General features: G+C 39.5%; 1 protein-coding gene across 1 annotated transcript; it reads left to right on the top strand.

Annotated features, from left to right (window-relative positions):
• The first annotated feature begins 462 nt into the window (after window positions 1–462).
• On the top strand, window positions 463–4,910 carry LOC125883342 (kallikrein-8-like). The gene is made up of 6 exons (XM_049567541.1): window positions 463–484; window positions 1,072–1,258; window positions 1,484–1,675; window positions 1,870–1,931; window positions 2,331–2,488; window positions 2,621–4,910. The coding sequence occupies exons 1-6, from the start codon at window positions 463–465 to the stop codon at window positions 2,813–2,815; spliced, it is 816 nt and encodes a 271-aa protein (XP_049423498.1). The 3' UTR covers window positions 2,816–4,910.
• Window positions 4,911–12,403: the final 7,493 nt, after the last annotated feature.

Below are 12,403 nucleotides of genomic sequence, written 5' to 3'. Positions count from 1 at the left end.
AGAATAGGACTGACAACCTCTCCAATGTCTCATGTCACTATTTGTCGGCTTTTTATAATGTCTTTTTTTTTTGCGGATGCACTGCTGTTGCACTGCTGCTGCGCCGTGTCTTCAGTTGAATTTACAATAATTTTACAATAATAAATTAGATCAACTTTTGGTCTATAATATTGTTGGCTATATTACGCATTTTAATAAAAAAACAACAACAATAAAAAAAATAAACACCAAAATAATTAGTGGAAACTTTTTTTTTTATTGATACTCCTCCTCTCTGACAGAGGACACAACAGAGCCGGCTATCACACAGTTAAAACACAAATAAAAGCCTAGTCATGAAAAATAACTTACCACAATCACCTCGGCTGCAGTGTTTTTGCATCAGAGTCCAATCTAAGTGGGATCTGCCCGAATTTGACAAGCGAACAGTCGCGTTACGGACACAAAAACAGCATTACGCACATGACGACAGGAGGGGACAGCAGTGCGTGAATGGATTTACCCCTCCCACTTGTGGTAGTTTTACTGATATTTCTTATCCCGTGCAAATTGGCCATCAATATTACCAACGTCCTGTGGTAAAGTGACATTACCCCACGTGCCCATGTAAAACTAATCCTGTCCGAATTAAGATAACGTCAGTTAGAGGGTCTGAATGTTGGTTTCGGTATATTTTCGGTTAATTGCCCAGCCCTAACATATCAGCTCTTTGTCAGTGGCCTTACAGGTCTACATATCACACGTCAGATAGCTCCCTGCTTCTGCTATTGACATTCCAGGGTGCTGCAGCCAAGGTCGGGACATCAACAAAGCACATGGTTAGGTTTAACAAAAACATCATTGTTTGGTTCTACATTCATACAGGAAGTGAACACTGGGCTCTCAGGTGAAAGTCCTGGCTTTGTTGGACCCATCCACCCCCAATTATAAAACACTGTGAAACTAGGCATCAGTGGAATGCTCAGAACACTTTCACAGTCCATCATGTGTATTGATAACTTTCTAGAGAGTGAATAAGTTGTCCTCCTGTAAGTTTAAACAGTGCTGTTGCAGAGAACATTTGTGTTTCAGGTGTCACAGTGAGCACCGTGGTGGATCTGCAGAAGAGAATTACTGGAGGTCAAGACTGTGGACAAAATGAGCGCCCTTACCATGTGAAGTTGAGGATAACTGATGGTACCCATGAGACGTTTTGTGGTGGCTCTCTGATCGGTGACCAGTGGATTCTGACTGCAGAACACTGCCAGGAGCCAGGATGGTGAGAAAGTGACAGTTTTACTTGAACCAGTAATAATATATTTCTCACTCACATATTCAGTGTGAAAGTCCTGAAGCAGCAATCAACAATGATTTGATGTAAATTCCCAAAATAAAGACATCAATGCTTATGTTCATGTTGATTAATTATTGACCTATAATATACAAATAGGGTGCACTGACAGTAATTCAATGATGATCCTCTTTTACCTTTACTTACTTCTAGGAAAATATATGCAACTTTAGGTGTGCATCCAGGGCCAGGAACACCAGTGGAAATCAAATCAGCACCTGTTGTCTTTAAGCGCAAAGATGTCTTGAAGATAGACAGGATTCATGACATCATGCTGCTGAAGCTACCTGAACGTACTAAGATTAAACCTGTGCAACTTCCTGACTGTAACAATTGTCCCAAACTGTGAGTTGTGTTCTTTCCCCTTTATTAAGTCTGAAAGCTCAGCTGTTGAAGAACTCAAAGTTTGAAATTCCTCTTGGATCTTTTTTTAAATATGAAATCATTAGTGGTGAAGTAGTTTGTCTTTTGAATTACTTTAATTTATGTTACAATAACATTCTTTTAACTTTTTTTTTTTTTTTTGTATTGTATTTCAGAGGTGATACAGTTCAGATTGCAGGTCATGGAGCCACAACTACAGGCCCAAATAATGAAATACGTAAGTTTAATCTTGTTTATCTTAAAACAACAACAAATGTTTCTTGGATTTGTTTGTATGTTTGGTCACACTGCTGACATATCTTTACGTTTAATCCATTTAAATTTAGTTTTAAATTGACTAGTTTTGAAAAGACTTTCTTTTCAAGCCTTACTCTGCACATTTTAAGATGTATAGGAAATTAATTTAATAATATATATTTTTTTGTAATAAAACAGATGAATAATGTCATTTAAAGATGCTCCTTGATATTTAAGAAACATCTTGAAATGTGTTTGGATGCATTTGATAGAAAAAAAATAAGCATAAATGATTCATTTGTTGGTGAAATTAATTTGTGTGTTAAGAAGATAATTATTTATTTTTGTAGTAAAGAAACTTTTTTTTATTTCCATCTAGTGGATGATGTATCTGCTACTCTCCAGTGTGCAAATACCAAGATTGTTGACTGTCGGGGGCTCAGAGACTGTGTGGAGAAGCGTGGCCCACAGTTTTATGCATCTAAACGTGATCAACACTTGTTCTGTTGCCAAGAAGAAAACGTGGATATCAGTCCTGTAAGTTGGTGTGTCTTTTAACCATGGATCGTTTCCACAAGTTATTTCAAGTTTTACCACTTTAATATAAATAATCATTTCAATAAATTATGCAAATATCTGTATTAAACAATATAAACATGTCTCTCACAGGGTGACTCTGGTGGAGGAGTGGTGTACAATGACATGATTTACGGTGTCATTTCTTTCCATGGCAATCCAACCCATGCCTGTGTTGAACCAGCTGCAATGATGGACGTCTGTGGATACAAAGAGTGGATCACAAGCGAAACTGGCGGTTTCTTCACTAAAAAGGTCAAAACGTTGCCATGTTTTGGCCGTTTTTAACTGTAAAATGTCCTGCCATTTAACAGACATTTCCATCGATTGGTTCACATTAAATGTTCAGCTGTTACTTGTAAAACCCTTTAAGACAAAAAAATGTCATGATTCTGCAACATAGCTTCACAAGGTAGTGTCTAAGTTTCTAATTCAACAGATTTTCTATGTTATCATACACTGTGTAGAAAATCCTCAAAGGGACAAACGCTATAGTCTGCTGCTTTTTAAACAATGCTGATAAAAATGATAAATGACTTTTCTCTCACAAGATTGTGTCTGTTAAAATAAAATTGCAATGCATCACAATCATTGTTTAACAGGTTGCTGTTGTTTGTATTATTGATCCTCAAAAAAAAACATCTTTTAACCTGCAAGTACAGATGTTATTTGACCACTTGAGGCGTCAGAAACAAGTTGTAATAGTTCATTTACACTTTTGGCAGTTCAGGAGGATTGTTATCATGGACACCTGATAAATGTAAGTCTAAATATTAACTCTCCTTAAAGCTGTGTTTTTTTGTCTTGACCAACTCCTGAGGCTGATAATTGGCTATTGTTAACCGGTTAGCTAACTGTGTCTGTCAGCTGTCTGGCACTGAGCAGACAGAGTACAGTGGGTTTATAGAGCTTTTTGCCTGCTGTGTGTGAAGCATCAATAATGATTCAACTGATGCTTCACACACATCTCCAACCCAGCAGCACAGTAGACCTATACAATTACAGCAGTTTCAGGTGGACAATGTCAGAGAACTGTTTTTACAGAACGTTATGATGTCACTGTGAAGTTAGTATCTGAATTATTAAGTTATGACAAAAACAGCCTGCCACCCTCACAGCAGAAGTATAGAAGAGAATAAAGTGTTGAGAAAAAAGGGAGCTAGTTTAAATCATATATTATTTTGCAATTGCAATTTATTTATTTAATTATTTTGATTAATAAACAATGTACAATGTATTACAATCTAGCATGAGATCCATTTTTTCCAATTCAATTTTATTTATAAAGCCCAATATCACAAATCACAATTTGCCTCAGAGGAATTTACAGCATACGACATCCCTCTGTCCTTCAGACCCTCACAGCGGATAAGGAGAAACTCCCCCAATAAAGTAGAGATGACAGTGTATTACTTCAAATATAGACATGTATCTGATCTGACACTTGAAAGGTAGTATTTATTGCAGGACTGAAGAAAGAGTCATTCCCAACTGCTCCAATTATTTACTTATTTATTTCTGCTTACAATATTCAGTAACAAGATGCCGTGGAAAGCTTGGACTTCAGGTCATTCTGGCTAATTTCTTTCTTAATTCTTGGTCTGAAAGTGGCAGTTTCAGTTGGGCAGCACTTACCTGCTGAGTAAAACATGTTTATGAAATCAGACATGAATCTGCCTTAAAGATGCAGTTTAGACATTTATATAACTGCTGATTCAATAAATTACATCTACTGCATGAATCACAATGCTGAATTTATCAACAGGTGAGGCAGTTGCCGTTGTGGAGGATATTTCTCGTCAACTCATAGAACCCATTGGCTCAGCTATGAGCCTAGAAAATAACAATCTGCTAGCAAGAATGAAAGTCAATAACACTGCTTATGGTATGATTTGACAGTATGTTGAACAGCAAGACTAGCTAGCTATCCAGTGATGTCATTGTCCCAAATCAATATCAAGACATTCACTAATAAGCAACACACCATGTGTAGTGTTCCTGCTGGCTGCAGCCTGAAGGCCCTGACACACCAAGCCGACGGTCAGCCGTCGGTCAAAGTTGGACCGTCGGTGAGCGTCTGTCGGCCTAGTTTTTGCAGTGTGTCCCACACCGTCGGCACTTCGGCGTTGGCAGCTTTTCAGCTGATTGAGCATGTTGAATCGGCAGCGGAGCTTGTTGGTGAGAGAGATCACTCTGATTGGCTGTTCAGGTTTTATTTCCTCGCCCCGGTAGCGAGTGAATCTGCCTGTAGTGAAACCGGGGCTAACCGGTGCTTCCTCTTCAGACTCCACTTCACTCAACTGCCCGACAGACCCACTGCTTCTTCCCACTTTAACCTGAATAACAAACTGGGGCTAGCTGTGAGGCTAGCGGAGCGTTAGTCGCAACATGACTGGAGGCACAGCTAGTTAGCCTCGGCTAGCTTCCCAGCTAGCCCCGGCTCTCTGTTTGGATCCAACTGGAGCACCGAGCCCTGGTTTGTTATTCAGGTTAAAGAACAAACAGAAAGTACATGCTACTTGGCCATCAGATGTAGTCTTTGTAGTGTGTTCAAATGCAACTGACACAGGGCGACGTGAGGCAACGTAGATGACGCAACAGTTGGCTTTCGTCGCCGCTAGTTCTTTGATGTCGGTTTGGTGTGTCCGCACCTTTAGGTAGTGTGTTGAAATGTGAATGGGATGTGAGATGATTGATTATGTGATACAAAGCCAGGGTAAGTTCAGAGAGCTCTCGGAGTAGATCTTGCAGCTTGTGTATTCAGGACTGCCAACTTTTCAAAAAACCTTGGAGTGAGATTTGGTGGGGCCAACCGAAATTTTGCCACATACACTGCAATTTTTTGTATGGCCCATTCAGCGTCATTACCATACAGCAAAAACGTTCTTTTGTTTGTTTTTTTAAACATACCATTTTGCATACATCAGTAGTTCTCGGTGTATTAGCCTAACTCAGAATGTACCAACTGAACCAACTGACCCAACAGTAAGACACAAGACACAGCATGGCTCAAATTTGTGCATGTTTACTTTGGGATTCTGTATAAAAATAAAGTCAACAGATATGCAGCATCATGCAAGAAACATTTAAATAAAAATGAAAACCCCCAAAAGCTATGTTATTGTGACATTTTTGAACATCCCCAGACTACATGCAGCTAATACCAATTTAAATTAAAAAAACAAAAACAAAATTAAAGTTTAACCATTTATACAAACAATTCCAAAAAATAGGGAGGCTACTGTCAAAGTCCTTAAGATCTGCGTGCTTTGTTTGCAGCTACTTGCCTGTGGCCTTTTTTGAGGCCTTGATGATTTCTGGGGAGGGCTCCCACGTGAAACAGGGCTCCAGGCCAGCCATTTTTATTGTCATTATTAATGACAGGGTTCCATCCAGAGCCAGGCTGTTCCTGGTTTTAGTCTCTCTTTCTCTGCATCTGCATTGGAGTGGGGTAACACCAGGACCAGCTTTGCAATGGTGGCAAGCCTTATGAACAGACTGAACCCTGTCACCTATGAAGAATGAACCAAGAACACAGTGGGGAAAAAAATCTCACATTCCTTTGAAAGATGAGTGAAGGTTGATAATTAATTTTGTCTAAAACAAAATGTACGCACCTACTGTATATGATGCTTTATACATACATAAGAAATTATTCTAATTTGTATATACTACTATATATACAGTAATTAATATACAATTATAAAGCAGCATAGAGGAATGGTTTTGTATAGATAAAACAGACAAAATTAATTAGGCATCAACCTACAGTAGACTTTTACAGCTGCATTGAAACCTCAAAATAATATGTACAAAGCTCTCGAAATGCCTTTAAATGATCTCACAACACAAAAAAAACAATTATGCAAATGTTACTTAAAGTTTAAGAGCACAAACACTTAACATACATACCTGAAAAGAGCGGGGGAAATCGATCTTCTTCTTCTTCTTCTTCTTCTTCTTCTTCTTCTTCTTCTTCTCCTTCTTCTTCTGAGTGCAATCCTGGTGTCAATTGGGCCACAGCGCCACCAACTTCCAAGCAGTCGGGAGGTGTATTGTGCATTGAAACAGGGACTTTTTTTGTTTTGGCTCAGACGGACACTTCAGCGTGAGAAATCAGATGTGTGGCTTGAGAGCGTGTGAAGCCAATCACATGCGTGTGTCTCACGGCCAATGCGTGAGAGTTGGCAGCCCTGCTATTACAGTCTCCATCCTGTAGTATTCAGGGCCATTTTGATGCAAGTTACCTCAAAAGACCTTTGTTCTCTCAACACTTCTTCCCTTTCTTATAGTCTCTTTCCATACATTCACCACTGAGCACAAACAACCTCTGCTCTAACTCACAATGGTGGAGGGCTTTCTCTTTCAGGTGTCACAGTGAGCACCATGGTGGATCTGCAGAAGAGAATAGTTGGAGGTGACACGTGTGGACCAGTTGAGCGTTGGTACCACGTGAAACTGACTGCAGTTCAGGGCAACACTGGGTCACTTTGTGGTGGTTCTCTGATCAGTGACCGCTGGATTCTGACTGTGGCTCACTGCTGGGAGCAGGGACGGTGAGAAAGTGAATGTTTTGTCAAAATCCTCCCAAAGTGTGAGTTGTGATCTTTCCCCTTTTAATAAGTCTGAAAGCTCAGCTGTTGAAGACCTGGAAATGAAAAAATCCTGTCGATTTTTTTCATACATCTTTAAAAAGTTTCATTTCACTGTGTTTCAGAAGTGATGCAGTTCAGATTGCAGGTTATGGAGCAAATACTGCAGGCCCTAATAAAAAATGTGAGATGAATCATGTTTAGTTTATGATTGCAAGTAGTATTGCAAGATTGCCAGTGTTTTTATTTTTAATATTAATGACACATAAGCCCCGTTTCCACTGAGCAGTGGTACAGTTCAGTTTAGTCCAGTAAGCTTTTTTTCTGTTTCCACTGCAAAATGTTGTGGATGGTAGGCTACTCACTGAAACCGTTCTGTATGGGGCCATTATGGTAGCAAAATAGCTGCAAATGCGTATTTCAATCTGTGTGTGCGTAATCAGATTTGTACATGTATAAAATAATTTGTAAAAGCGTAATAAAGTTTGTGAATACGTACAAAAATCTGCAAATGTGTATTTAGAATCTGTGAGTGTGTAATCAGATATGTAAATGTGTAAAAAAAAATCTACAAATCTGTATTCAGATTTGCAAGTGTATTGCCATCTGTACATCTGTACAATGATCTGTAAATGTGTACAGAGATCCATAAGTAACAGATTTGTAAACACCTATGTCTTCAGCTTTAACTCAGTCGGGCCTCTCAGTTGGCTCTCTTTGTACACCTGATTTTTGCTTCTCTTCTGCTGTGTGAGATCCGCAAATGTGTGAGAAGATTTGTGTCTGTAACTCAAAGTGTGGGTCACCCTGAGCACAGGCTGACAGGCTCAAGCTGCCGAGACCTTCAGAATGTGTTGCCCTGAGCACAGGCTCACAGGTGCTACTTTGCTGCACTGTTTTGTTGTTGTATGGACAGGCTGCAGCCTTGGAGGCCTATGGATCCTTGTTTGCTCTCTGTAAGTACATGTTCAGGTTTTTTGCAGTAGTTGTCATCATGACAACTTCACTGACTACTTTAATTGACATCAAAGTGTCATTTCTATAGTGTTGTCCCATGAAAATATATAATAAAATATTTCCAAAAATGGGAGGGGTGTACTCACTTATGTGAGATACTGTATATAGTTGACCTTTGCACAAGATATCATCCAGCAATAAATTGCACTTCAGAAATTTCTAATATTTTGTCTTAGTAGTGTGTTTGCTAATATTATTGTGTATGTAATCTGTAATCTATAAAATGTTTTTTCATTGACTCATATTAGACATATGAAAGAAGTAAAACTGAACATTTGATAATCAAAAACAAATAAATGTTTGGAATCTTACCTTGGAAAATCACTCAAATGCTGACATTATTATCAAAATTGTTGTGGATAATATTTGTCTTGATCGACTAATTGAAAAATTGGTTAATTGTTGCAGTTCTGATCACATTAGTAACATTTAGCCTGATCATATGTACAGTATTCTTCCAGCCAAAGGTTTGAGTTCAGCCACTTTATATTCATTTCTTTATTATACATCCTTTATACAGTGTAAATTTCATAGATACATTACTACAATCTATATAATTTCATGTTATTGTATATAGTCCACCTTGCACTCTGTTCTGGTGGCGTGTCCATTGCGTTGCCTATTTTACTGCACCTCCGCCACAAGGGGGCACTGGCGTAACAGTCAACAGCCTTGTGTGTAAAAATATGTCAACGTAATTAAGTAATTTGTTTACATGTTCAGTTTCAAATGCAAAACTTGTGTTTGTGCAATATGCTGTTTATGTTTTTGTGCAAGAATGCCTCAACTTTTTAATACTGGCATTACATAATTACTATTTCACAGAGCACTGGTATCCTGCTGTTTGTGTTAAATTGTGTTGGAATAGTTACTGAAACTGGCTTAATATGGCACAGCCCCACCTACAATATTTTTCACCAGCCACCACTGCATGACAACTACTGCAAAAAAGCTGAACATGTACTTACAGAGATCAAACAAGAATCCATAGGCCTCCAAGGCTGCAGCCTGTTCATACAACAACAAAACAGTGCAGCAAAGTAGCACCTGTGAGCCTGTGCTCAGGGCAACACATTCTGAAGGTCTCGGCACTTTGAGCCTGTCAGCCTGTGCTCAGGATGACCCACACTTGAGTAACACACACACAAATCTTCTCACACATTTGCGGATCTCACACAGCAGAAGAGAAGCAAAAATCAGGTGTACAAAGAGAGCCAACTGAGAGGCCCGACTGAGTTAAAGCTGAAGACATAGGTATTTACAAATCTGTCTGCATATTTACGGCTCTCTGTACACATTTACAGATCTGTGTACAGATTTACAGATGGCAATACACTTGCAAATCTGAATACAGATTTGTAGATTTTTTTTTACACATTTACATATCTGATTACGCACACACAGATTCTGAAAACACATTTGCAGATTTTTGTATGCATTCACAAACTTTATTACGCTTTTACAAATTATTTTACACATGTACAAATCTGATTACGCACACACTATTTTGCTACCATAATGGCCCCACAGTTCCGTACCGTCCCCAGTTTTGATATCCCTCCTGTTGAGGTACCTAGCACACAGATCTGGTACTAACAGGGTATCCACGGATCCTTGAAAAGTCTTAAATTCATGTATCTAAAATTAAGGCCTAAAAATGTCTTAAATTCATTAGAAATGTCTTAAATTGGTCTTAAATTCATTACTCAAAGGGCGTAAAATTGTTGCGGCAGGAATATTTAATCTGACTTTCTTTCTTTTCTTTTTTTTTTCTCGCGGCACTTTTCTGTGAGTGTCCATGTGCCGTCCAATAACAGCGTGCGCTGGCAGTAGCTCATACACAATGAATGGGTTCGTCGGTGGAGGTCTGCGCTTTGCGCGCTCTGTGTGAAAAGGGCTTATCAGCGCGCGCTGGCCACCTGGCACTCAATATGCTGCTGTAGTGGTTTGTTTTCCAGACATGTGAGTATCTTTGAGCAGTGAAAGTTATTATTTATTCCTTTTTACTTGTCAGCAGTGATTTGTTTTCCACAGAGCTCTACGTGCGAGCATTTTACTCGCATTTGCGACTAAAAATAGTTTTGTGCCAGCAAAATACATCATTCAGCACACAGTGCGAGTCCAGATTTCAACCAGCAGCAGAAACGAAAGGCGAATCCTGCTGGTTGTGGGTTGAACGGGGGTCACAGACAGGAATACGACAGTCAAAATAACGGCTTACCAGCGACAGTGAAGTCCGACTCCAGGTCCAGTAATTTCCTCTTTTGTTGGTGTCATGACTGCCCAGTGGTACCTGGACAGCCGAGCCATGGCGGCACACAGGTATGTGGCGTGTCAGAGGAGAAACGAGCCGTTCACATTTCTGTCTTTGTGGCAGGTAACGGCCCACAAACCTCGCCGCACTTTAGGGACTGTTCTTTACTTATGAAGGGACTGTTCTTTACTTGTCAGAGGAGGAGGGTGGCTGGTTGATTTTTATTTTATTTATTTATTTTATTTTGATCCCCCCTATGTTCATCACTTATTGATGCTGTTTTTGAAGTATGAATAAGTCAATAAGTAATTTATTCCATTGAAATATTATTGATGTATTATAGAAGTGATTTATCTTTTGATAAATAACAAAAGGCACATCTGCCTCATTTTTGCTGTGGTATTGTGATACTACTCAGAACCGTGATACTTTCACTGGTATCGTACCGTGGGTCCCAATTTTGGTACCATGACAACACTAGATGTCACAACCATTCCATTTGGAGTTGCACAGTGAAGCGGCTCTGGTGCCGCTTAAAAAAGTGCTCCCCCACTTTTGGGAGTGGGGGAGCACTGCTCTCTCAGAGGCCAAAAGTGTTCCCCTACTTCTAATATTACAAATTAAGCACTGGTTATAGTACAGCGAGATCCCCCAACCATCACTTATATTTATAGTTTTTTCGGTCTTAAATTCCATTCAAGGTGGCATTAAAAAGGTCTTAAAAAGTCTTAAATTTAACTTACTGAAACCTGCAGATACCCTGTACTAAGAGGTGGAGCTGTAAACACTGCAGTCTGATTGGTCAATAGAGGACAGTCACTCTGCTCAGGGCTGAGCTGTGGCTGTGTTTTGATGCTCATGTAACTACTGTTCATACAAAATGAAATGGTGTTTTGCTGCCTCTCGCAGCAGCTGGAGTCTGCTCCCAGCAACTTTTAAGGTGGAATGTTAATTTGTAATGTTACTTAATGAATAAGGTCAATCAACACCTTAAATATTCCATATGACAACACTGACCATCACTTTAGTTTTTATGTGACATACACTTTTAGTAATGAGTGGATCTTCAAACATTTATATATTTATGTCAGCTGGATTATGTGTATGGCATATATTCTAATCCTTACTCTGAGAAAAAAAAGCACTGCGAAGCGTTGTTCCTGTGGACTACAGCAACACTATAAACCCCTGAGCTTGCCTGAGAAGGACTAAATGCACAAACCAGCTGTTTTTAAATATCCCATGGAGAGAGACTCTCACTGCAGCCTGTTTATTTTGTTCTCTTGTGTTTCATGAGTTTATTAGTTCCACCTGTGTCCAATCACCTTGCTCTCTTTGTGTGTTTAGCCCGTGTGCTCCCCTTGTCTTTTATCAGTAATCATCACTTTGTGTGCCCGAAAGTCCCGCCTGTTTACAAGGTTTGTTTCCCAGTGTTTCTGAGGTCCTGGTTTTCTTTTGAATTTGCCTTTACTGCAGCTGTCTCATCTATTCATCCTACGTTTGAGTCCAAAACTGCTCTTCCTGAATTGTTTCATATTTATGTTTTCTAACATCTTTAATCATTTTGTGACCTCTTAGTTATGACTTGAAAACTACAGGTTGGGAACCACTGTTTCATTCGCCCATCTCTTATCTCCTCTTTCCTCCCCTGCTGCCTCTACTCTCTCCTCTCTCCTCTCTCCTTTTTCAGTGGTACAGTGACTTATCACTTCTCCTCCTCCAGGCTAACCGTTGCTCTTTGGTCTTTGATACTGCATTATGTTCCTGAGTGTGCACATGCATTTGTCTGTGTTGGTGTGAGAGAGAAAGAAAGAAAGAGAGTTTGCTCACACTTGATACAGAGCCATATGCCAGATAGTGGGATTTAAGTTGACACGTGGACAAGAGAAGCTGTACTGTGCTCAAGTTTCATTTATTTAAATATGACCTAGGCTACTGTCACACCATAAGGCCCATAAAAACTCAGGGTGTGTAAATGTATGGACTATAGGTGCCTCACCTGAGCTCCAATGT

The sequence above is a fragment of the Epinephelus fuscoguttatus genome, linkage group LG3 (assembly GCF_011397635.1).
Source record: "Epinephelus fuscoguttatus linkage group LG3, E.fuscoguttatus.final_Chr_v1".
Taxonomy (NCBI): Eukaryota; Metazoa; Chordata; class Actinopteri; order Perciformes; family Serranidae; genus Epinephelus; species Epinephelus fuscoguttatus.
This window is presented reverse-complemented; position numbering and strand designations above follow the sequence as displayed.

What these genes read in the sequence shown, in the direction of transcription:
- LOC125883342 (XM_049567541.1), top strand. Translation starts at nt 463, where the DNA reads ATGACGACAGGAGGGGACAGCA. An exon ending in TGTAACAATTGTCCCAAACT is followed by an intron (nt 1,676 to 1,869) that starts GTGAGTTGTGTT and finishes ATTGTATTTCAG; the next exon opens with AGGTGATACAGTTCAGATTG. An exon ending in AAAACGTGGATATCAGTCCT is followed by an intron (nt 2,489 to 2,620) that starts GTAAGTTGGTGT and finishes TGTCTCTCACAG; the next exon opens with GGTGACTCTGGTGGAGGAGT.